The sequence below is a fragment of the Neofelis nebulosa genome, chromosome 4, assembly GCF_028018385.1.
Source record: "Neofelis nebulosa isolate mNeoNeb1 chromosome 4, mNeoNeb1.pri, whole genome shotgun sequence".
In the NCBI taxonomy this organism is placed as follows: domain Eukaryota; kingdom Metazoa; phylum Chordata; class Mammalia; order Carnivora; family Felidae; genus Neofelis; species Neofelis nebulosa.
In genome coordinates this window covers 48,120,976-48,147,279 of record NC_080785.1, presented here as the reverse complement: position 1 = coordinate 48,147,279, position 26,304 = coordinate 48,120,976, and the positions used below count along the sequence as shown (strand labels likewise).

At 44.3% G+C, this 26,304-nt stretch overlaps 1 protein-coding gene across 5 annotated transcripts in view; it reads left to right on the top strand.

Annotated features, from left to right (window-relative positions):
- PLEKHA8 (pleckstrin homology domain containing A8) overlaps positions 1 to 26,304 on the top strand; it is a 94,214-nt gene that overhangs the window by 56,934 nt on the left and 10,976 nt on the right. For 2 of the 5 annotated variants that reach the window (XR_009260363.1, XM_058724716.1), the window contains exon 13: positions 26,092 to 26,191. Coding sequence is in view for 3 of the 5 variants with exons in the window: in XM_058724716.1 (XP_058580699.1) it covers positions 26,092 to 26,153 (62 nt within the window). In the remaining 2 variants the exon portion in view is untranslated. Of the gene's footprint in view, positions 1 to 229; positions 6,108 to 26,091; positions 26,192 to 26,304 lie in introns of those variants that run through there. The other 3 variants (XR_009260364.1, XM_058724713.1, XM_058724715.1) reach the window with 3 other exon arrangements.

Sequence of the window (26,304 nt, the reverse complement as noted above, 5' to 3'; positions counted from 1 at the left end):
TCAGAACTTCTCCCTCAGCACTCCCTGATTTGTTGGCATCGTTCATCCGCAAGATGGCCCAAGTACATACTTGTTTTCTTAGAGCCCGTGGCTTGGAAGGGCGTAGTATCACCCCCCTCATCTCCGTGTATGTGTGTGAGTGTGCGTGCACGTTTGCACTCATGCATAAGCGTAAAGCGTGCAAGAGCAAGAGACGTGGTGCAGATTCTCACGGGCAGTTCTTTTGCAGTTAGCTCTGAGGGCGGCTCCGTCCTATGAAGATTTTGTGGCCGCGTTAACCATCAAGGAAGGCGACCACCAGAAAGCAGCATTCAGTGTTGGGATGCAGAGGGACCTCAGCCTTTACCTCCCTGCCATGGAAAAGCAGCTGGCGATACTGGACACTTTGTACGAGGTCCACGGACTGGAGTCTGACGAGGTGGTATGACGTCTGCAGGACCGCGCTGCCTCCTACCTTCAGGGAATAAAGTCTGCTAACGTGTTCTGTTGCCCTGCTTCATTCCCAGCAGCAGCTTCGACCCTCTCCAGCCCCTTACTTGGTGGGATGGAGAGAAGGAGGCAAAGCCTAGTGCTTTTATATATAATTTTTTTTTAATGCGTATGTGTTCTGTGTGTTTAAAAATCAAGGTGCTATATATTTCAGTTCAAAGGGCCTCCTGGAAACCAAATCATAGCTGTTATATTAGAATTGAACAGCAAGTTATAAGAGCAGATTTGACAAATGAGTTTGTCAGTATTGTGTTTTGTTTTTACCTTTCACGCCCCAGCTGAAAATGAGCAAGTTCTGTAGCAAGGACTGTAACACATAGCCAGTGTTTCGATCAACTTAGACTAAAAATTGGGGGGAAGGCTAAGCCCCTTTGTTGAAGCTATTGAAATGTGGAGTTGGTATTCCTAGACGTTCAGAGAATCCTCTCTCCCACGGCTCTGTGGACAGGAAGTGCCTGTGTAGTTCAGGTGTTTGGGGCATTGGTGTGGGCATGTCGGTGTCGAGGAGAAAGACACAAACACGGAGTGCCATCCCTGTCCGTGGGGGGGAGACTGTGGCTCCGAAGGGGTGAGTGGTGTGGCCTGACCCCAAGCAGGGGGACAGTCTGGCAGAGATGTGAGAGGTCACCTGAGATGACCCCTATCTAGTGCCCATACTTCGCCGGCATGCTTTCCCCTGCACCATCTGAATCAGTACAGTGAAACTGTGACATTCAGACTTTAGGACTTATTACCCATTTCAGAAGTAAGGTGTAGAGGTTGAGGAGTTTACTCACAGGCATATAGCTTCTACTTAGAGGAAGCTGATGATTGTAAAGTGTGATCTGGACCACCTCTGCATCAAAATCACCTGGACTGCTTCTTCAAACAGCAAATTCCCAGGCCTTAACCTGACCTACTAAAGAATCAGAGTAGTGGGGGGTGGGACTCAGGAACCTACATTTGAATAAACTTTCCAGTTGATTCCTGTGCACCCAGGGTTGAAGAACTACAAGATTAAATTCTAGTTTAAATTCTAGTTTGCAGAACTCTTCTGCATGAACTAAATGGTGTGTCCTTTCTTTTCCAAAGAGGAAGAGACTTTCATTGAAATAAAATAGTTAAAGGGAGAGTGAGACGTAGAGCAAGTGTACTCACCATTTTCTTAACTGAACCAGCATCGGCGCCCAGCCATGAGGCTTCGGCATCACATCAGGGACCACAGTTCTGAATGTGCTCTCTGATCAATCTTGGTATCATCACCAATAGTGCAAAGCAAGCTGTCTTTACAGCTTTAAGACTGTATCAGAGTTTAAAGGTAGGATTTAATCTTGCATAATACAACCCTGGGTAGGCGTTCTCCTGGCAAGCGTGTGACACCAGGGGTCTCCAGTAGGCCAAACTGCCAAGAGTGGGCGTGGGAGGAAAGTCCTGGAGGCTTCCCCCCCAGAGGCTGCTTCCTTCTAGCAGCTGGAAGAGAAGGTCCAGCGGAAGGTAGTGCCCCAGGGTAGAAGGTGAGGGCCTTTAAAGTGCACAGGTGCATGCTACCTGAGCAGCCCCAGGTGATTCTCTTCCAGGACAAAGAGAACCCTCTCCTTAGGCGGAGGTTCGTGTAGGGAGGGGTTTTGATTTTGTCTTTTATCTGTCTTTAAACGAATTGGCATTTATTTAGCTCGGATTAATGAAGCAGGTATGCAACTTACGCAAGGACTTCTGGAAAATGCTTAAAGAAAAACAAATGTTTAAAGGCTGGGGAAACGGTGCTGAAATGGTATCGCTTCTTCTGTATTTTAGCGCTTGTTACTGGCAGCTGCCAAGGCCTGTGTGTCGTTTCCCCTGCCCCCACAAGCAGCTAGTGTGGATCTCCTCTGGTCAGTGCGACTGTGACGGAGGAGCCGGAGGCTACTTCGGACTTCCTGCCCTCCCCGTAGCCTCCCGAGAGGGAAAAAGAAAACAACAGCCAGTCTGTGCTCGAACCCTGAACGAAGGCACTTTAGGCATTGTGCTGTTGCAAGGGGGTGCCACCAGGAGACTGTAAGTATCCCTTCGGAGCAGCTCCTGCCGCCCCGTCACCCCCAGTGAGCTCATGTGGTCTCTTGGAGAGGGTGCGGGTACACGGCGCGTGCCTCGGACTCGCCACCCTAGCTCTGGATACACACAGACAGAAGACAGCTGCTCAGCGTGGCCATTTCACATTTCTATAGGTACGGCCTTGGTTTCCATAACTTGGTTTTCCGGGGAAGAAGAATTTAATATTATCTGGGATCACTGGGAACCCAGATCAGAATAGCTTGAGTCTTGAATAAGTTACATTTTGTACTCCCCCTTTTCCCACCCCCGTAGACCGGCGTAGTGTTTTTGACAGGTATTTTCCTCACTGGAGCATGTTAAATGTGCCCAAGATGTATAAAGCTCGCAGGGTCCTGAAAAAAAGGAACTGGAAATTGAACCTCGTACTACGTGATAAATGCAACTTGACGTGCAGTTTGGCACAGTCAGAGCTTCCTCCTGGACACACAGCATTTGCTTCTAGTTGAAGTTCTAATCTGCAGGTACCGTCTGAGATGGGAACAAAGAAAAGATAGTTAAAACCTTTTCTGCATGATCCTCCAAGATTTCTGGGACTTTTAAGCTTTCTTTCACCCAGTGAGAGATGAGAAAACATTAGTATGCTTGTCGACAGAGGAGTCACCTTGCCGTCATTGCTCAAAACATTTTTAGGGTTCCTTTTTTGGAGTAACCTTTAGAGAGATCCTGAAGAAGAAGGTAATTTGTCTTCTAGGGGTTAGTAGAAGCTGATAAGTAACATAACAAAGTGCTTGGTGCACGTAATTTCGTCACGTGTGCACCTCTCCCCATCCCCCCGCAGGAGAAGCCAGGCTTTACACTTCAGGGGGATTAATACACATTTGTCCAACTGAACAAACTCCTTGCGATGCTGGCAATTATCGTTATTATTATTTTGCCCTTTGAAAGCAGATTTGCTTCATTATAGCTAATCCTGGTGAAAAATGTTAAGTTGGAGGGATACCTTTTGGGGACCAAACCAACTTACAACTATGAGGCGGAGATGATTTTCTTGTCAGCTCTTGATCCAGCTCTGCAGGGAGTTCTGGAAGCAGGGCTCTCCGGAGGCCGAGCATCTGAGTCCCCAGAGAATTGACTTTGAAAGGCAGTGTTCATTAGGATGTGTAAGTCGTGGCTTGAGGCACCTTGTCATCACTGTTTGCATGTCATTTCTGAACACAGAGTTTCCTCAAATGTCAGTGTGCACAATAAGGGATATCTGGACTCCAGAACTCAGCCTGGCCGCTTTCTGTTACTGGGGATAGCCAGCAGTGCCCCCTCAGAGCACCGGAGCCACCCCCCACTCTAGCTGTTCTGCCCCATTCCTTAGCAGCTTCCTCTAACTCCTACCTACGTGGAGCCCCTGCTGCGGACCTAGCCCACGGTCAGGTGCCCAGTCGCCGGGGATTCTGTTCTCTTGGACTTCATTCAGGAGCTTCTTAAAGAACCCCCGGTCCCATTTGTAGCTGTGAAGCAGGTGACCGCCATGTGCGGAAAGTGACCTGTCATCAGATGAGTGCCGCCGGGAACGTTTGCGGGCATCTCTTTTTGATTATTAATTGCATCTGTGTATATACCCAAAAAGTCCATGCTTTCAACTTTATATTTTTGGAACAGTGTTTTTAATGAACAATAGGTGGAAGGAGCCAGTAAATAAAGTCACTTTTCTTTATTAAATTTGAAGGAAATAAAAGAGCTAGAGTAAGAGGTCTCTTATTAATGGGACCTGATCTGATTAGGAAAATCACATAGATGACGAAATATCGTTTAAGACAGTAGAGAGAGTCAGGGGGTCGTGAGCAATATGAGATGATGTGAGGCAATTTTCTGAAAGCTTTTTATGTTTCTTTTCTATTTAAACTAGTACATCCCACAAGAAGTTGGTTACTTAATGGTGCGTTTCTGAATCGTTGATTAAAATCAGTTACTTCAGGTTTTAGTCCTAGGTTTTACAACTCTTCAGCTTCCCTATTCTGATGTTTTATGGGTGGTTTTTTTAGGGTAAACCGTCAACCTTTTTTACATTTTAGGTTTAGAATTTGTAAGTAAAATATGTTTTAAGCCCTCGTTCTGTTAGCTGAGCTAATGTGCTTGGTCTTAGAGGGCCTGACTTCAGATGCCCTTTGTGATCTGGTACGGTCTGTGCACCAACCTCAGTGTGTACAGTAAGTCTTGTGTCCCTGTGAAGTGTATATGGAGGGCTTTCTTTAGAAATACGTTCTGCTTCTGGATGTCCCTTTGTAACCTGCAGTTGCTGACTCAGGGCTTTCATAATAATGACATACAAACTACTCAGTAGCTGTCTAATCGTATTTTAAGATCGCTTACCAGTTACAAGGTTGTTAGGGATCCATTCAGCACTTCATGAACAAACTGTTCGCAGGACCTTCTCTGTAAACGTTCCTGGTTCCCACCCTGTTGCAGCCAGTAGTCCTGTGTATGGAGGCCACTTGCATGACTTCTCTCGTCGCACTGCTGCTCTAAGGCACTCCAGGGCATGATTAAGTGATCATTGGCGGTACGCATGCATTGATCCTTCTCCTCCGCTGTTCTTCTATAGCCTTTCATTCAACGGAAAAAACATACCACTGCTCTGTAATGCAAAAGTTTGCAAGATTTTTTGGTTGCCCTTTTTAATCACTTCTCTTTCAGAGCGAACAGATGTTTTCAGCTAAGCTATGTGAGAACATAAGGAAGAGATCCTGCTTGTTTTAAGCACCGTTCTATTACATATATTTTAAAGTGTGGTCATGTGGTCAGTATTTCTTCCCTGTACTTTATAAACAGCAACCACCCTGGGACGGTTGGCACCCCTTGCAGAACTAATGAGATCACAGACTCCTGTGTACATGTCTCTTCATAGGTGCGTGTGGAGTCAGTGATGACAAGACGGGTGACCTAGAAGTATTCTGTTGCTTCCCAGAAGGCTGATGAGCCAGTGTCATGGCATGTTTGATGTCTGAGTCCCCAGTGTCATGACAGTTTCACTAGAATGTCAGTAAACAGCCCAACTACCTCATGTGAAATTGGCTGTGGACAATCTGTGTCAGATGAGACATGTATTTAAGGTTGATTTAATCTGGTTAGTAGATTGGACAAAATGATGTCTCTCTAAGGAAAAAAACATGAGACCAGATGCCAAAGGCTACAATGTACATAGATTTCCTTGGATTAATTTTTTAAGTCGGTGTTGAATTCCAGCCCCAGTATTCTTATCTTGAGTGTTTACGGTCTCATAGATCCACGCACTTTGAATACCTGTCACATGCAGTCTTGTGTTAACTGTTCTTGTCCTAAAGCATTTTGAATGAGCAGCATAATGACAATAGAAAGCAAGTGTCAAGTAGTTTGTTGATTTGTTCATTTTAATGGGCCTTTACTTAGAATACAATGTGTTGGAGCCTTTGGGGACCAACCAGTGAATGAGAATTTCATGTTTGGTGTTCATGTAAAAACTGTCCAACTTCTTACTCTATATCTTGTGGGGAGGGTTTTACTTTTTTTGCAAAAATGTTTGAAAACATCTGTCAGATTTTATATTCGTTAGTTATAATAAACTTATTTTTAAAGTATTTTATCAAGTGCTTCTCTTATTTTTAAAGTATTTTTTATCAAGTACATCTTCTAAAGATTTTTCTGTGCACTTCTGAATTGAATATGCCAATAATAAGTCTCATTTGTGGAACACATACTGTTTGCCAGGCATCATTTTAAGCCCTTTACCAACAGTAACACATTTAATCCTCCTACTCACTCTGTAAGGCCAGTACTGTTGTTATCCTCAGATTACAGATGAGAAATGGGTGCAGACTGAGGAAGCCCCTTGCCTAAGATCCCACAGCTGTTAGGGAGTAGAGCCAGGCTACAAACTCAAGCAGCCTAGCTCCAAAATCTTTATAAAACTGGTTAAAACCTAAACAGAAATTAATTTTGAAGCATCAGAAGACCTCTGTAATGGCATTGCACTGGGTGTGCCTAGCATTCTAGAACCATTAGCTCCTTTCACAATGGCTCTGTTCTTTGGCCCGGTTTTAATTCCTTTTTCAGAAAAACCACAAATGCAGAACAGATAGATGAGTTTGCTATGCCTAATATGTGAGTGGCTGTGTGGTTAAAAAGTTCACGTTCAACAGGCAATACTTTTTTCGAAATCATTTGATGCCAAAGTAGTGTTGCACCTGTTGGGTTTTCTCTCTTGTATGCTTGTTGGTGGATATTAAACACCTGCAGGTAGATGGGTCTGCATGGCTGGTGTGTGAAACCACACTGTCCACAGAGAAGCTTCCTGCCAATTGCCCGCATGAGGCCTCCTCTCCAGCCACCTCTTTATTTTTACTTTTTTAATGTTTATTTATTTTTGAAGGAAAGAGAGAGCAGGAGCAAGGGAGGGGCAGAGAGAAAGGGAGACACAGAATCCGAAGCAGGCTCCAGGCTCCGAGCTGTCCGCCCAGAGCCCGACGTGGAGCTCAAACTCACAAACCACGAGATCATGACCTGAGCTGAAGTCGGACGCTCAACCGACTGAGCCGCCCAGGCGCCCCAACCAGCCACCTCTTTAAATACATGATCTGAGCCAATCAGAAGCCAGGGAAGCAGGATTGAAGGAAGAGAAGCAAGCGAAGTTGTGGTAGGTCCTTGAGTGCAAGGTTCACGTGGACTCTGCTGGAGTGGCCGTGTTGGGCCACGTGCGAGAGAGAGAAGAGACAGCTGGTAGAGACAGAAAACAGATGGTGTGGGCCCACTGAGGAACCGTGTAGCTGCCAGGGCACCTACAAACTTTCTCGGCAGGCTGACTTTCTCTTTCCTACTTCCAGTGCTCAGGAGGCCTGCTTTCCTGCCCTGGGAGTCCTCCCCTGGAGAAAGGTGGACCTTTACAATACAGCCCCAACTCTCCTTACACCTCCTCTGGTGGGCGTCTGTCCCTTGAAACAATCACTATGATGAGCATGTGTGTCTCTGTTCCCCAATGAATATGGGCACATCTTTTTTTTTTTTTTTTACTTTTGTTAATGTTTGTTTATTTTTGAGAGAGAGCACGAGCAGGGGAGGAGTAGAGGGAGGGAGAGACACAGAATCCGAAGCAGGCTCCAGGCTCTGAACTGTCAGCACAGAGCCTAACATGGGGCTCGAACTCACAAACCGTGAGATCATGACCTGAGCCAAAGCCGGATGCTTAACCGACTGAGCCACCCAGGCACCCCCCCGGACAAATCTTTTTTTTTTTTTAATTTTTTTAAAATGTTTATGTATTTTTGAGGGAGACAGCACGAGCAGGGGAGGAGCAGAGAGATAGGGAGACAGAATCCAAAGCAGGCTCCAAGCTCTGAGCTGTCAGCACAGTGCCTGACGCGGGGCTCAAATTCACAAACTGCGAGATCATGACCTGAGCCGAAGTCGGACGCTTAACCGACTGAGCCACCCAGGCACCCCCGGGCAAATCTTAAAGAAAAAACAAAGTGGCCTACATTGAAGAACCACCACCCTTGTCCCCCTTGCTGTATAAAAACGGAAGTGCCTGTCCATACCTGAAGTCAGTCTGTATGAGCTCTCTGCTTGTTCTAAGTTATGGGCACTTTCTCCACAGAACCCTAGGAGCTTTTTTGCAATGGTTTTGTTCTCGCAAACCTTAAACTTCAATACTGCCAGGGATGGCTGTGTGAGGACCAGCTATCTCCTGCCTTCTCCATACCTACCAGGAGCAGTGCTATCAGAAGGTGTGTGAAGAGTCGGCTTTTGTCCCTTAGCATCACCCTCTGTGGTACTTGGGAGCCATGGAAAGATAAGCTTCCTGGAGGATGAACCAAGGTGTGTTCAGAAAGAGAACATGTTTCAATATCTGTCCTGAGTTCCAATGGGTAGGGGATAGAGTAGCCTCCTGATCATGAGGGACCAGCTGACGAGAGGCTGTGTCTGCTGCGTGTTATTCTTCCAGAGTCTGTGAATACGAGTACATTTTCTGTCTCTTCTATTTTTCTGCAGTAAGCACAAGTTCACTTGGAAAATCTGTGCTTAGTGGCTGTGATGCAGAAACCAAAAGAACAATTAGGTAGGAATGGAACCGTCCTAGAGTTGGTATTTGTATTTTTTATGTTCACATGTGTCAATTAGATGTCTGAGACCCTTTATACAAGCACAGATCACACCCTTCATACATTCATACATACACACACACACACACACACACACACACCCTGACACTGTCCTCATCACCATCATTCTTTCCAGAGGCACAAAATGGAGATACTGCCTTTGTAGCAGGAATGGTTCAGGCTGAAAGAATCGATGAGTGTTAATGGTCTGACATCAGCATTGGACTGGAGACACAAATCACACTTAGGTGGTTTGCTGTGTAATCACATCTCCTTTTTTTAGAGAACAGAATTGTCACATCTTTGCTAACACTGAGTGTGCGGCCAATTTTAGGGCTTGCTGCTTTGGCTTGACAGTCCAAGTTGTTGAAAAGTTTTTAGATGTTTTAAAAGTCAGATCTTGATTCAGAGTTCTGCATGAGATCACCTTCGACATTCCCCCTGACCTTTACCTTTCCACTGACCGTTACGTGTCACTGACCAAACCTTCCCCCAGGTTTTGTGAGTCACTAGGGCAGATGGGGCTCAGAATTCCTGCCTGGCTCCTCCTGATTTAGACCTGGCTCTCTACCCCCCTTCTCTGCAAACTTGTTAAATTCATTCATGTCCAGATAGCAGCCTCAGATGCTTCTGCGATAGCAGAGTCCCATGTGGACAACCCTTAAGTTACCTTCAAGTACAAGCCGCTCACCTGGATTGTGGTCTTGAGCTCCAACCAGACCCACTTGCCTTCTGATCTTCTTAGATGTCCTACCTTCATCTGAAACCCTCAGTCCACACTCGGTCACCTCTTAAGCTTTGCCATTTACGTAGGTGGCGTCACTATTATTCCAGTCACTCAGGCAGGAAATTCCGACACCCTGAGCTCCTGCCTCACTTCCCCTCTCTCTACCCAGTTGGCTATGAAGGCCTGCCTCAGCCGCCTCACTCCAGTGGCTGCAGCCTTGACCTCTGAATTCGGTGCTCTTGCAACCTGTCTGCCACTGCCTTCCAAATCTGAAAACACTTTATGACCCCGTGCCGTGGTTCAGATTCTTTCACAAACTTGGAATGCCCCTTTCCCTTCCCCTTCCTCAAAGCCCAGATTGAACCTCACCTCAAAAACTGCCCCACACAATAATCCCAGCCATTAAGTTCACCTCTAAACACCTGCACTTCTAAACAATACCGCATAAATTAGAACTTAGGGATAGGAAGCATGACTCCCAAGAGAACTAGACATTCTTGGATGAGTCTTTTGTTTATTGGTTGTAGCACCTTCCTCACTAAATCGTGAACTTCACCTTATTCAAGTCAGGGCATCTAGCACCGACACTGCCTTCCTTGCCCATGGAAGGATTCTAAAACCGTCTTAGAAGTTGGGCATTACCTCACACGGTGCTCCCCTGGTTCTTTAGGTGTGTTGGTTCCATTATCCAACTAGATAAGAATATTCTGAAGCAAAGCCCTGTGCATCTCTCCTTTCCTGCTTCCTCTGCTACTCAAATACTCTGAGTGCCTGACCACTCAGTATAAATAATTTGTGTTTTTTATATTGTGCTGTGGGTTCGGTCTTCGGCTTTGTCCGGCACAGCTGAGGTCAGCAGAAAGGATTACTCAAGACTCCATGCAAGTCAAGAGAGGTGAGAGAGAGGCTAAGGGAAGTCTCCCTGAGCTGCTTTCAAGCTCCCACATTTATTGAGCATACATCCAGGGAAACATTGTGCGATACGTCAGTGGGCTGCATATAGAAAGCATGCAGAAAAACAAGGCGGTTCCCAAGACTGTAAAAGAGCAGATGCAGAAAGCAGGGTGGAGAAGAAGATAAAATATTCCATAGATAACATGGTCTAAGGAATTCATGAGCACAGGCAGGACCCAGCCCCTATATACACGTTAATTAGACACTGGCCTGCTGTTTTCCACAAGGCCAGAAAGCAGTGTTCTTCTTTGCAGTGTGTTCCCTATGTTCTCCTAACCCAGGACATAGCTCTTTGATTTCCCACATATTACCTTAATTAATGCAGGTATAAAATGTTTTTTAAATGGTGCTTATGTGTATCAAATTAGGAACAATTAGAAGACAAAGTCCCAGTTCATAGTTTTCAGCTCTACACGTTTAAGTAAATCACTAGAAGGACTTAAAAAAACAAGCAAATAAAAACACTGATGTTTAAGCCCCTCCTGAGCACTTAACTCAGTCTCTGGAAAGCAGCCTGACACTTGTATTGGTAAAATCTCCCCCGTGATTATAATATGCAGCCCGATTGAGAACCCAGAGTTGCTGGTTTTGACATTTCAAATTGTGCTTTTGGGGGGTGCCCTGCTGACTCAGTCAGTAGAGCATATGATTCGTAATCTCAGGGTCATGAGTTCAAGCCCCACATTGGGCATGGAGCCTAGTTAAAATTTAAAAACTTAAAAAAGAAAACACCTTTTTTTTTAAATAAATAAAATTGTGCTTTGGGTTTTTTTGTCTTTTGGGGTGTGTGTGTGTGTGTGTGTGTGTGTGTTTAGGATAAGTAAGACCAGATCACAAAACCTTCATCCCCTAAATCCTCACAAAATGAACTACCAAAATAAGTAAAAATTTTAAAGGTGAAAACCAGTAAAAAAAAAAAATATATATATATATATATACGTATATATATATATACGTATATATATATACATACGTATATATATATACATATATATATATATATATATACACATATACGTGTGTATATATATATGTGTGTGTGTGTGTATATATATATATATATTCACCAGCAGCAAAGCAAGGGAAGGAGCCCAACCTTGCCATTAAGCCCCAAACTCCAAAAGGTGATCACCAAAGAAAAAGACCAGATTTTCTGGCAAGAATGAAAAGAGTTCCTAATCTTGGAACCCTATTGAGGGCATTTGCAAACTCCAGAATGCTCATTAAAACCTCAGGTTTTGGAAGGAAACTGATTGGAGAGTTGGGGCAAGATGAGTAGACATCTCTTCCTTCCTCTGGGTAGGGCTGGCATGTGTGTGTGTGTTGGGGAAGCACAGGGGAGTTCTTGGAGAGAGATGGGTGAAACACGAGAACAAGAAACAGGAAAAACCAGCCTGTCCCGGAATTAAGAGACAAAACCACATCCCACAGCTCTCCTCCTGTAGCAGATTCGTCTCCTCTCCATTCAGAAGTTACCCTGGTGCAGGAGTTGATGCAAGCAAGTATCAGAAGACAGAGCAGAGTCTAATCCTTCCAACCAAAAATGTGTACGCCCAGCTCCTCCTTCCTCCCACGTGCAGACACAAGACACAGACAAGCAGGTTGGTTTGGCTGATACACACTGCTATAGCTGTGCTGGTCATTAAAATATCAAAATACTTCCATACCGGGAAGTAAATGATCGCTGACGGAAGCAGCTCACACTGCTCTGGCCACCCTAGCCCTTCTCACAAGAAACCCCCAACTCCAGACCACCGACCGGCAACGAAAGAAGTAACGTGTGGCCCAACATGGCGTCTTTGGGCTCCTACCCCAGAGCTGTGGCCACCCTCTCTTCTGTTTGTTCAGTGTCTGTGTTGTGCTGGTTATTAAGTACTTAGAAATCATCATAGAACGGAAGCCCAGGAGAAGAGAAGTCGTCAAATAAGAGAGCATACGTGCCAACAGTATATCAAAGCAAATAAATGGTCTGTACAGAGCCACCTTCCCCATGAGCAAATCTAAATAAAATGACCCAGCGACCACGTAAACACACAGCCACCAGAATGGGTGGGGGAACAGATGAAATCAGTTGGGAAGAGAAGCTCACCTAAAGAAGCAAAAGTTCCCACAGGTATACTGTGTTCTCACAAGAACTCAAAAGAGCATGAATCCAATAAGAAGCAAGCTCCTATATGAGCTGATTAAACAACGGGATGAAGGCAGACTACACTGCAGCACCCGAGTGGCTCAGTGGGTTGAGCGTCTGACTTCTGCTCAGGTCACGATCTTGCGGTTCATGAGTTTGAGTCCCGCGTCAGGCTGTATGCTGACAGCTCAGAGCCTGGAGCCTGCCTTGGATTCTGTGTCTCCCTTGTTCTGCCCATCCCTGCGCGTGCTCTGTCTCTCTGTCAGAAATTTTTAATGTTTTATTTAGTTTTGAGAGAGACAGAGCGTGCGTGGGGGAGGGGCAGAGAGCAGAGGGAGACGCGGAATCCAAAGCAGGCTCCAGGCTCTGAGCTGTCGGCACAGAGACTGACACGGGGCTCGAACTCGCAAACCACGAGATCACGACCTGAGCTGAAGGCAGACAAACCGACTGAGCCACCCAGGCACGTCCCCCCAAAAAAGGCAGGCTGAAGAGCGAAGAAAACGGCTTAGCCAAAATAACACTCTTCTAGAATAAATAAGTGAATTAGAAATAGCAAGAAACATGGTTGAAAACTAGATACCATGGAAGAAAAGGCTTGAGGTTGAGACGGCTGCAAAAGCCAGAGTAATTCTTGAGACGACAATTGTAGGAAGACAGCCAGCCAAGGGTCTTAAACTTCTTTGCCACAAGATTCAATGCCAGGAGGTAATGGAGAAATATCTCCAAAGTTCTACGTAGGAAAAAGAGTGACTAAGTAGGTGACTGCCAGCCACGTTGTCAAATATAATGTCAAGAGTGCAAAACTCAGGGAAAACAACACCCACAAGCCCTTCTTAAGGAAACCGCTTGATAGAAAAGGCGAATCAAATAGCTCAATAATGGAAGAGATTGTAACAAGCCGGCAGGTGATGTGCATTGAATTTACATAAAGAACGAAGGCCAAACTGGGAATTGCATTGTAGATTCAGACTGCACGTGATATAAGCCTTAATAATATAACTAGTAAATTGGGGGTGGGAAAGGGAAATATAAGCATGTCAGTCTCTTCATAACAGAGAGTTGATGTCGTCTAAAGAAACAAACATACGACCAGCCTCTTGAGTCTGTTGGTAACTTTTTAAAAAATAAGCTTGAATAGAGTTTTAAATACCTGTTGGGGGGAAAAAAAATTAAGTTTAGTAGTTGTTTCAATTTACTTTGGTTTCTGTCTTAAATGCAAGCAAAGGAGCCAAGTGTTATTTTTTAAAATAAATGTGATTTGGGGTGCCTGGGTGGCTCAGTCGGTTAAGCCGCCGACTTCGGCTCAGGTCATGATCTCGCGGTCCGTGAGTTCAAGCCCCGCGTCGGGCTCTGTGCTGACAGCTCAGAGCCTGGAGCCTGTTTCAGATTCTGTGTCTCCCTCTCTCTGGCCCTCCCCCATTCATGCTCTGTCTCTCTCTGTCTCAAAAATAAATAAACGTTAAAAAAAAATTAAAAAAAAAATAATAATAAAATAAAATAAAATAAAATAAATGTGATTAGGAATAAATATGATGAATGAAAATGAACGTAAATCTATGACTATAAACACCACTATCCTTTCGTTGCTATCTGTGTAAGAAGGAAAAAGTCAGAAATGATACCCAGCGAAAAGTTATTGTTATTGGTGGTTATTGTTAGGTGGGTATTGATTTTGTTTTAGTCTCTTCTTTTTTGTGCCTTATTATATTGCTTGATTTTTATTTGAGAACCATGCTATATTTTTATTTTAAAATAGAAGGGGAGGGGGTATTTTTAAAACAAGGTTAAAAAGCATTGTGTAGTGTAGGTGGGTGCCTGTTTTATGCCGATCCTTGTAATGACATTGCTTTGTAACTCCTAGCAAGATACTCTAAGCTTTTAACTTAATCCCACCACACTTCCTGTTTTGGCACTGGCTATTTTTCACTCATGAGCCACTATCTCTTTAGGCACACAAAGATACTACTCATCTAAAACTCCCATTTTATGCAACTGAGAAGTGCTGCATTCTTTTGGTCTAACCGGAAAAATTGAACGCCAGTATGATACCTAGCGACCTGCCCGGTACATCTGAAACAAATGAAGAAACGGAAAGAGAGACTGTTTGGAGTGACTGACAGTAAATCTTACAAGAAGGAAGCCAGAAAGACTCAGCACCGTAGGAATGTTGCACATGCATTGGCTGCAGTCCATCGGAAGAGCTGAGAGGTTTCTATCTTCGTGCCTCTGTGAGTCTGGAAAGAAAATGTCAACCCTGTCCCCACCCAAGTGAAATCGCTGGGCAGTAGAGCTGAGCCACGCCAAGAGAGGTGCCATGCTGGCATCCTGGCCTCGGACCTCCCGCCTCCAGCACTGGGAGAAATACACATCCCTTGTGGAAGCCAGCCAGCCTGTGGCATTTGGTTCTAGCAGCCCGAGCTGATGAAGACAATCCCTCTCCTCTCGGGTTACAAACCGAGATGGCACGAGAATGACTCATCCGCAGCCTGCCCTCCCTTGGCTGCCGGGAGGTCCGCTTTGGGAGGAAATGAGGGCAACAAAGAGCTGAGAGATGGCGGCACCCAGGGTGGAGAGCCAGAGCAAGAGAGAATACGGAGGGCTGGATCAGACCATGCCTGGGGCCAGCTCCACGCCTGTCCTTCCCAGCGGCAGAAATCGGTACCTCCCCCTTTATTGAGATCTAATTGGAATGAAGTCTCTGTCGCTTGTAACTGAAAGAAGCTTGAGGACGGTTTAAGTCCAGAGACATGTGCCCTTGGCCAGATTGCCCTATTTCTCTCTCGATGCTTCCTGCCTCCACAGAGTATATGGGCGTACTCTTTTGTGGTTCATAGAAGGAAACTGAGCAGCAGGCGAAAACTGGAGCCGCCTGGGGGTCCGATGAAGTCAGGACTATTTGGTACCGCGACAGCATCAGGACACTGGGGCCGACGCTCCGGGTTCCGCTGGCCTCGACCTCCTTCCTAAATAACAGCAATAATGGTGAATATGTATAGACTACCCAGAACCGTGTGAACAACTTCAAATAGCTCACCTCGTCCACCCCTCAGCACAAGCATGCAGTATATGTTATTGGCACCATTAACACGGGGGCGGGGAGGGGACTGAGACTTGGCAGTGTGGCTCTGTCGGCCCAGGGAGCACGTGCATGCCAGGCGGGACCGAGACGTGAGCCCACGCAGGCTGACACCCGGGCCCACATCTTCCCGCCGCACTTGGGACGGGAGAGCAGAGACTCTGGGACCTGCCAGACCTGGGCTCGCAACCCAGCCCGCCGCACGCCAGCCGTGGGGCTCTTAAGCGTGCTCCTTACCTTCTCTGGGCTTCCCTTTCTCCGCCAGAAACCAAGAGGAGGCGGTTGCATCCCTCCCGTTCATAAGATCCTTGCAAGGAGTGAAGGAGGCCGCGTGTGAAAATCGCTGGGCACGCTGCCTCGCTCACCCGGACAGGCACGCGCGTGGTGGCACCTTCAGGGCCCACAAGGCTCCTGAACACGGAGTGGGTGCTCACCCTTTGTGCGGGCCCTTCTGGACCCTTCTCATCCTCCTGGCTGTGAAGGGGAAGCTCCGGACGGGCCCTGGCATGGACAGATCTGGATTCTGGTCCTGCCTTTGCGGTTTGCAGTCCGGGTCACCTTGAGCGAGTCCTTTAACCCCTAGCGTCTTTGTTGCCTCATCTGTCAGACTGAGGTGGTGGGTCAACGACATGTGTCCACAACTGGGCAAGAAACAAAAACGCTGCAAACAAACGAATAGCTGTGGGATGCAAGCGATGCGATGGGTGCCTTGTGAACACAGGAGTGAGTCCCATCCACTTCCTGCTCTCCAGGAATTTGCGGTCTAGGAATGGAGATAAGGCGTGTTTTTGAAATAACTGTGCTATAAAACAGAATGTAACACAAGCTCCACAAGAAGTGTAAACAGGGGCACCTGGCTGGCTCTGTCGGTAGAGAGTGCAACTCTTGATCTAGGGATTGTGAAATCAAGCCCCAAGTTGGGCATAGAGCCTACGTTAAAAAAAAAAAAAAAAAAAAAAAAAAAACCCAAAAAACAAAAAAAAACATTAAAAAAAAAAATGCTTTAGGAGCCCAGAGAAGGGAGCACATCGTTTTAGAGGATGAGAGCATAGGACGCAGGTTTCCTAGGGGCCCACAGAGAAGCTGGGGCGTAAAGAATGGTGTGGCAGTTGGCATTCTCTTGGTGGCAAGTGACTGGAGACCTGACAGACACTATCCACCGCCTCACCTCCCTGACGTTTGTAGAACGCCCGTTTGCAGAATACACATGGAACATTCACCACGTGAAGCCGTATGCTGGACCGTCAACAATTTCAAACCACTGATGTGAAGAGAGATCCTGGGAAGACGGGAGTGGCGGCAGTGTCATATTCAGTCTCTGAATTCCCACACAAGAACAGAACAACTAGACGGCAAAACCGAAAGTTCACGAACAGCTTTTACCACAAAACTAGGTGTATTCGTCCCCTAGGGCAATAGCGAGTTACCACAAACATGGCGGCTGAACCCAGCACTGACTGTCTCCATTCTGGGTGTTAGCAGGGCCACGCTCGCTCTCAAAGGCTCTAGGGGAGAATCGTTCTTTACCTCTTGCTGGTGGTTGTTAGCAATCCCTGGTGTGCCTTGGCAGGCGCCAGTGTTAACGCCAGCGACTGCCCGTATCTTCACACGGCTGTCTTTTCCCTACGTCTCCAAATCTCTCTCCTTACAAGAATACCAATCATTGGACTTAGGGCCCATCCTAATCCCGTATGACCTCATCTTAACTTGCTTATATATCTACGAAGACTCTATTTCCAAATAAGATGACATTCACAGATATGTGGAATTAGGATTTTAGAATTGAACTGGATCTCTTGGAGGGACACAATTCAACCTGTAACACTAGGTGGCATTATACCTAAGAAGATGGTAATGAATGCTTTCCTGCCACAATCAGGAAGAAGGTAAGCATGTGTGTGCTCAACATACGACTTCTTTTTTTTTTTTTTATAATTTTTTTTCAACGTTTTTTATTTATTTTTGGGACAGAGAGAGACAGAGCATGAACGGGGGAGGGGCAGAGAGAGAGGGAGACACAGAATCGGAAACAGGCTCCAGGCTCCGAGCCATCAGCCCAGAGCCTGACGCGGGGCTCGAACTCACGGACCGCGAGATCGTGACCTGGCTGAAGTCGGACGCTTAACCGACTGCACCACCCAGGCGCCCCTCAACATACGACTTCTATTCACTATTGAAGTTGAGCTCCCAGCAACGCAGCAAGGCAAGAAAAGAAAATGTATACAGATTGAAAAGGAAGAAAGAAAACCTTTTATCTGCAAGTGCTATATGTAGAAAACCTGAAGGACTGTACAAAGGCTATTGGAGTTAATAGCCCGATTTACGACGTTCGTAGGACACAAAATCAATATAGAAGCGTAAGTTGTATTTCTACACAGTTTTTCCAGCAAAAAAACAGAAAATGCAATTTTAAACATAATGCCACTTAAAATATTGTAAAATCTATAATATAATCAGGAATAGCAGTGGCTCAGTCGGTTAAGCGTCCAACTCTTGATTTCGGCTCGGGTCATGATCTCATAGTTCGTGAGGTCAAGTGCCACATGGAGCTCTGCACTGACAGTGCGGAGCCTGCTGGGGATTCTCTCTCCTTCTCTGTCTGCCCCTTCCCCCTCCCAAAAAATAAATAAATAAACATTTTTAGAAAATAATCAGGAATGAATTTAGTAAAGTACATACCAGACCTCTACACTGAAAACTATCAAACATATCTAAGCCCTAAAATAAATTTTTAAAGGTATACCATGTTCATAGGTTGGAACATCTGATAACGATAGAATGTCTCCGATGTGTTAGGTTTTTGGTTTCCTTTTTCACTCCACCAAGCAATTCTCCAACACCAGCTGGTCTCCTACAATTCAACTGAATTCAGTTCGGCTATTGTCTACCCACCGAAAGCGTCGGGTTCCACAGGTTAAGGACTCCTTAGTCCTTAACAGGATTGCCACCCCTCCTTGAGATGCTGGCCGCAAGTCCAGGTTGTTGCCTGGCCACCTGTAGCTCAGAGGTTCTGACAACCCCCTTTCAGGTTGATTACTTTGCTAGAGTGGTTCTCAACTCAGAGAAACATCTACCTCCATTGAACAGCTGATAAAAGGCTGTAACTCCGGAGCAGCTAGATGGAAGTGATGCATAGGGCAAGGTGTGCAGACACCTTGAGCTTCCATGTCCTCTCCAAGTTCACCCTCTCCTTTCACTTCCATGTGTTCAGTGCAGAAGCTCTCTGAATCCCATCCTTTTGGGTTTTTTATGGAGGCTTTATTACATAGACACGATTGATTAAATCACTGGCTATTGATGATTGAACTCAATCTCTAGCCGGCTTGCCTCTCTGGAGGTCAAGGGCAGGGACGGAAAGTTCTAACCCTCTAATCACGTGATTGGTCCCCCTGGGAACCAGCCCCTGTCCTTAAGTGCTTTCCAAAAGTCATCTTATTAACTAACAGAGACTCAGGTGTGGTTGAAAGGGGTTTGTTGTGAATATTAAAATGCCTCGGGGCACCTGGGTGGCTCAAAGGTTTAGCATCCAACTCTTGATTTTGGTGCTGACACCACAGAGCCTGTTTGGCACTCTCTCTCCTCTCCCTGCCCCTCCCCTGCCCTCTCTCTTTCTCAAAATAAATAAACCTCAAAAACATCTTTTTAATAAAATGCCTTCTTGATCACTCTTATAATTTAGGAAATTCCATGGGCTCTATTATCTCTGTACCAGAAACAGAAAACCAAATATAGGTGTATCATAAATTGTAGTGTCACAATGTGATACTAATTCATCTAAAGATTCAGTACAATCCCAGTAAAAATACCACCATGTAGATATGACACGAAAGGCACGAGCAACACAAGAGAAAATAGGTTGATTGGACTTCATCAAAATTGAAAACTTTTGTGCATCGAAGACATTGTTGAGAAAGTGAAAAGATAAACTATAGAATGGGAGAAAATATTTGTAAATCGTAGGTCTGATTAGGTGTTGGAGGATTTTTTACCTCCGTACCCAGGGTTCATTGTCTCGCTGCTTTGAAGAGTCAAGAGGTGGACACAGAATACAATGAGCAGTAAGCAAAAGTTTATTAGACTATAAGATTAGAAGTAAGAGTAGTCTGAAAGCTCTCTTTGCAGAGAGGGCACATTCAAAGGTGAATACCCCCGATTATAGGGAAGGGTCTTTATTTCATAGGGTTTGGGTTGGCCCCTTCCCTTCCCTCTCGTTCCTTCTCAGGTCTTAACCTTTGTTGGCTTGATCGCTCTAGGTGCTGGGTTGTCCATTCCCGATCGGCTGGATTCCATTGTGTGAGGGTCATCCTGTCCCTTGTACAACATAAGCTTTATGGTTTACTTATTTTAGTAAGGTATTTTGATTATCAAATTCCTGAAGGGAACCTGAGGGGGAGTAGGTGGTGTCTGTGACATTCTTAAGAGGAACCTTACGCCCGAGGGGGTTTGCTGTGATCAAATGCTCCCAGCATTGTTCCAAATTATGTGTGTTTCCCCACCCAGGGAACTCACGTCCTAACCTTTCCCTCTCTTTTATCCTATCTTTGCCACATCATAAATGGCAAATGACTCGTATTGAGAATATACAAACTTAAATACTTATAACTCAACAACAAAAAGACTAACGGCCCAATTAAAAACTGGGCAAAACAGAAGTAGACATTTCTCCGGAGAAGACATATAAATGGCCCAACTGAGCACATGACAAGAGGCCCAACTTCATTGGTCATTAAAGATATGCAAATCAAAGCAACAATGAGACATCACTCCAGACCCACTAAAACGGCTAAAATGAAAAACCAAAACAAACAAACAAACAAACAAAAAACCCAGAAAATAACAAGTCGTGGTGAGAATAGGAAGAAATTGGAAGCTGTGCATTGCTGGTGGGAATGTAAACTGGTACAGCTACTATGGAAACAGTTTGAGTTTCTCAAAAGCTGTCCGTAGAATTACCATAAGACTCAGCGATTCTACCCGAAGGCATAGACCCAAAGAGTTCAAAGCAGGGGCTTGAAGAGGCATTTGTATGCCAATAGTTATTAAAGGTTATTCACAATAGCCAAAAGGAAGAAATAACCCAAGCGTCTATCAACAGACACGTCAGTAAACAAAATGTGTGTCTATAAAAAGAATGAATTATTCAGCCATAAAAAAGAATGATGTTCTGATACATCCTATAACGTGGGTGCATCTTGAAAACATACACCAAATAAAATAAACCAGATGCAAAAGACGTATGATGACACTTATAGGAAATATCTAGAATAAGCGAATTCATAGAGACAGAAAGTGGGTTAGAAACTACCATGAGCTGGGGAGTTACTGCCTACTGGTAACAGAGTTTCTGTTTGGGATGCTGAAAACGCTCCAGAACTAGGTATTGGTGATGTTCGTGCCACATTGTGAATGTACTTAGTGTCGATGAATTGTTTACTTAAAAATTATTAAAATTGCAAATTTACGTTACATATATTTTACCACAATCTTTAAAAATTAATAAGGTAGGAGCACCTAGGTGGCTCAGACGGTTAAGCATCCAACTTTGGCTCGGGTGATGATCTCACGGTTAGCGAGTTCAAGCCTTGCGTCAGGCTCTGTGCTGACAGCTCAGAACCTGGAGCCTGTTTTGGATTCTCCCTCCCTCTCTCTCTCTCTGTCTGTCTCTGTCTCTCTCTCTCTGCCCCTCCCCCTGCTGGTGCTCTGTCTCTCTTTTTTTTTTTTTAATTTTCTTTAATGTTTTTATTTATTTTTGAAAGAGAGAGAGAGACAGAGCAATCGGGGGAGGGAGACACAGGATCTGAAGCAGGCTCTAGGCTCTGAGCTGTCAGCACAGAGCCTGACGGGGGTAGAACTCACAAACTATAAGATCATGGCCTGAACTGAAGTAGGACGCTTAACCCACTGAGCCACCCAGGCTCCTCCTACCTCTCTCTCTCTCTAAAAAATAAAGAAAAATTTAAAAAATTAATAAGGTAATATGCCAAAAATCACTTGTGAGTTGTATAATTTGAATTGTATACTTGAAGTTTACACTTTTACACTTTAAATTTTTTTTTTTAATGTTTACTTATTTTTGAGACAGAGAGAGACAGAGCATGAACGGGGGAGGGGCAGAGAGAGAGGGAGACACAGAATCTGAAACAGGCTCCAGGCTCTGAGCCGTCAGCCCAGAGCCCGACGCAGGGCTCGAACTCACAGACCGCGAGATCGTGACCTGAGCCGAAGTCAGCCGCTTAACCGACTGAGCCACCCAGGCGCCCCTCACTTTTACACTTTAAATGGGTGAATTGTATGGTAAGTGAATTAGATCTCAATAAAACTGCTAGGAAAAAAAAAAACAAAACACCAGTGTAGAAATTGACAAACGAATCCTAACATTTAGTGAAAATGTAAAGGACCTAGAATAACAGAACCATCTTGGAACTTAACAAGTTGGAGGACTTACATGAGCTAATTACAGGACTTTCTGTAAAGGTGTAGTCATCAAGATAGTATGGTGTAAATATCCTTGGAACAAGAGAGAACTCAGAAATAAACCCACACTTACACAGTCAATTCATTTTTGGCCAAAGTACCAAAGTAATTCAATGGTAAAAGGAAGATCTTTTCAACAAAACGCTGAAAGGAACAAACATCTATCTACATAGGAAAAAAAAAACGAACGTCGACCCATATCACACCATACCAAAAAAAACAAAAAAAACAAAAAAACAAAACTCAGAATAGATCATTTAACTAAATGTAAAAGTGAAAAGTAAAGGTTCTACAAGGAAACAGGACAGTATCTTTGTGAATTTGGGGCACACAAGATTTCTTAGGATGCAAAAGCACTAACTATAAATGCATGTAAATCATACTTAAATTTAAAAATTTAAGTTAAAAGCATGTTCTCAGGAGCAGCAAGGTTGAAACAGCAGAGCCAACATTAAAAGGTTGACTAACCAGATCAAAACAGCAAGTTCAAAACACATCAGTTAGGAAATACACAAAACACAACAGCGAAAGTTACAAAGGCTATGGCTGGATAACTCACCATTGAGAAAATACAAATTGGATTTTAAGAGAGTGCTAAGCATGGTTTCTTAATGTTTACTGGCTATTCACGGTTCTCCCTCTGGGTATTCCTGGTATTGTTAATGTTCATCATTTTTCTCTTGGGTTGTTGTCTTTCCTTTTTAATTCTAATTCTACTGGTTACATGAATAGCAAATATCTTTTCTTGGATGGTGGCTTGTCTCTTCACTTTATATCTCATGCCTTTTGTTATCAGACAGGTTTTTAATTTTAATATAATCAAATGTATCTGTTTTTCCTTTATGATTTGGGCTTGTTGGGTTGTTTTAGAAGATAATTCCGTATGCAAATATCACTAAAACATCATGTGATATTCTTCCCAATAATTGTATAATTTTTCACCTTTTAGATCTTTAAGCCATCTAGATATTGTCTGTGTATAGAATGTGGTTTGGATTAATTTTATCTTCTCTTTGTGGAGAGACACTTGACTCAGGACAACTGGAGCAATCCTTTTCCTGTAATTTAAATGCCACGGGGGTATCTGGGTGACTCAGTCTATATTACGTGTGAGACTTGATTTGGGCTCAAGTCACGATCTCATGGTTCGTGGGTTCAAGCCCCGTGTCGGACTCTGTGCTGCCAGCTTGGAACCTGCCCGGGATTCTCTCTGTGTCCCTTCCTCCCCTGCCCCACCTCTCTCTCTCTCACAAAAATAAATAGATGGACTTTAAAAAATAATAATAAGTGCCACTACTATCATATGTAAATGAGTTTAATTCTAGACTCTTCTATTCCATTTGCCTAATTATCTCTGGGCTGATACCACACTATTTTTTTAATTTTTTTTTTTTTAATTTACTTTGAGAGAGAGACAGGGAGTGCATGCGTGTGGCAGAGGGGCAGAGAGAGAGGGAGGAAGAGAGAAAGAATCCCAAGCAGGCTCCAGGCAGTAAGCAGAGAGCCCCATGTAGAACTCGATCCCAAGATCCTGGGATCATGACCCGAGCAGAAATCAAGAGTCAGATGCTTAACCAACTGAGGCACCCAGGGGCCCCATGCTATTACTTAAAGAGGATCTTGATATCTGTTTGGAATCAGTTTCCTCCATTCTGCTCACATACCTCTTGTGTTTCCTCTTAAAATGAGTTTTGACTATTCTTCCCCTTTTAATCTTCTGTATGAATTTATAGATCATCTTGTCAAGTTCTGAAACATAACCTTGTTAAAATATATTGTAATGATACTAAATTCATTAGACTGATTTGGGGCTTACAAAATTGTTACTGTTGGGGCGCCTGGGTGGCTCAGTCGGTTGGGCGTCCGACTTCAGCTCAGGTCATGACCTCACGGTCCGTGAGTTTGAGCCCCGCGTCAGGATCTCTGCTGACAGCTCACAGCCTGGAGCCTGCTTCGGATTCTCTGTCTCTCTCTCTCTCTGACCCTCCCCCATTCATGCTCTGTCTCTCTCTGTCTCAAAAATAAATAAACATTAAAAAAAAATTGTTACTGTTATTATAAAACTGTATCTTCCCATCAATAAATATGGTTTATATTTTCATCTATTTAGCTATTCTACTATGTCCTTCAATAAAGTTTTGTATTTTTATTTATAAAAGCCTTGTACATCTCTTATTATATTTATTCCTAGGACCTTATATTTTATTGCTGCCATTGAAAAATACGTCTCTTAAAAATCACATTTTATAACTTTTGTTGCTGGTGAATAGTAATGTTGCTGATTTTACATATTTTTTACATTCTGCAACCTCAATAAACCCTTATTTCTAGTAGTTTGTATCTTCTTTTTACTTTTTAGTTTTTTTCCTTTCCATTCTTTATAACTTTTATTTCTTTTTCTTGTCTTATCATGCTAGTGAAACACTCCAGTACTGTGTTGAATAGAAGGGGCAGTAGAACTGGTTCCTGATCACGAAGGGAGTACTTTTAACATTTCACAATTATACAAGATTTTTGCTGTATAATTTTGAAAATCGCTATGATTTTGGTAGCTACCATTTACCAGAGTAAGGAAGTTGTGCTTTTTTTGTAGTTTGCTATGAGTATTAATAATGAAACAATGTTGCATATTATTAAAGTGTTTTCTACGTTTATTGAGATAATCATATGGTTTTCTCCCTTAACCAGTGAATATGTAAGTCTCACCAATAGGCTTTCTAATTTGAACCCTCTGTGCATTCCTAGGATAAATCCAACTTGGTAACGATGTATTTTGTAAAAAATATTTATTTATTTATTTTTGAGAGACAGAGAGAGAGAGAGAGAGAGAGAGAGAGAGAGAGGAGGGGAGGGGCAGAGAGAGGGGGAGAGAGAATCCCAAGCAGGCTCTGCACTGTTAGCTCAGAGGCCGATGCAGGGCTTGAACCCACGGACTGTGAGATCATGACCTGAGCAGAAATCAAGAGTTGGATGCTTAACCGACTGAGCCACCCTGGTGCCCCCGTAATGATATATTTTTGATAGACATTTCTGGATTCAGTTGACTAATGTTTTATTTAGGATTTTTGCATCTCCGTTTCAAAGTAAGATTAGCCTTTAATAATTAGTTTCTCATCCTGCCCTTATCTAATTTTGCCATCAGAATTATTTTTACTTCATAGAATGAAGTGGGCAGTGTTCCCTCATTTTAATATTTTTTGGAACAGTTTGTTTAAGATAACGATGACATGTTCTTTGAAGTTTGGGTCTGACTGGTAAAATCTTCTGAGCTTAATGGCTTGTTTTACTTTATTTTATTTTTGAGGGAGGAGGGTGGATTTTAAAACTCCTGATTTGGGGCGCCTGGGTGGCTCAGTCGGTTAAGCGTCCGACTTCGGCTCAGGTCACGATCTCGCGGTCCGCGGGTTCGAGCCCCGCGTCGGGCTCTGGGCTGATGGCTCAGAGCCTGGAGCCTGCTTCCGATTCTGTGTTTCCCTCTCTCTCTGCCCCTCTCCCGTTCATGCTGTGTCTCTCTCTGTCTGAAAAATAAATAAACGTTAAAAAAAAAAAATTAAAAAAAAAATAAAATAAAACTCCTGATTCAAGGTGTAAATGTAACCAAACTTATATTTCTTCTTGAGTAGTTTTATTAAGTTATATACATATTTTTTAAACCGCATTTCGTGTATGTTGTGGATTAACTGGTTCCGAATGTCAAGTAGAGGTGTGCACAGGTGACCCTGAGAGCTGACTCTGGGTAGCGTGGACAAGAAGCTGGCCAGCACTGGCCCCACCGTCTCCTAGAGGAAGGGGTAGCACCCATATTCGGCTTCCCACAGGACCAGGAGCTCCCTTCCCTTGGGTCCCCACAGCACCTGCCGCCCTGGTCTCCAGGTGCTGGCAACTAGTTTCCTCAGCAACTGCTATAAACATCAGTCTGCCAAGCAGTCTGTTTGCCTCCCATCGACAAGCTCATCACCCAGGTCCTGACACGACTCCCTACAGTGATAGGAGGACAGTGAACCACGTATCTTGTCCACCATCTTGTCAAGACCACCATCTTGTCTCTTCTGGCTGACCCTTCATTCTGACCCTATCTTGTCTCCTCTTCTGCCCCCCCCAACAGAGCCTGTTCCTGATCTCGATCTGTGTCGCATTATGAAATTCATCCTGAGCCCCGAGACCTGATAGGGTGACCGTGAAGGAACCTACCTTGCACAGCACTGGTACGTAATTGTTCTTAGTATCATGGTTACATCTCCGCCATTTTGTAGTTTATATCCCGTGTGTCAGTTGTAGTTATTTATTTGTGCCCCCTCTCTCTCTTCCTCCCTTTTTC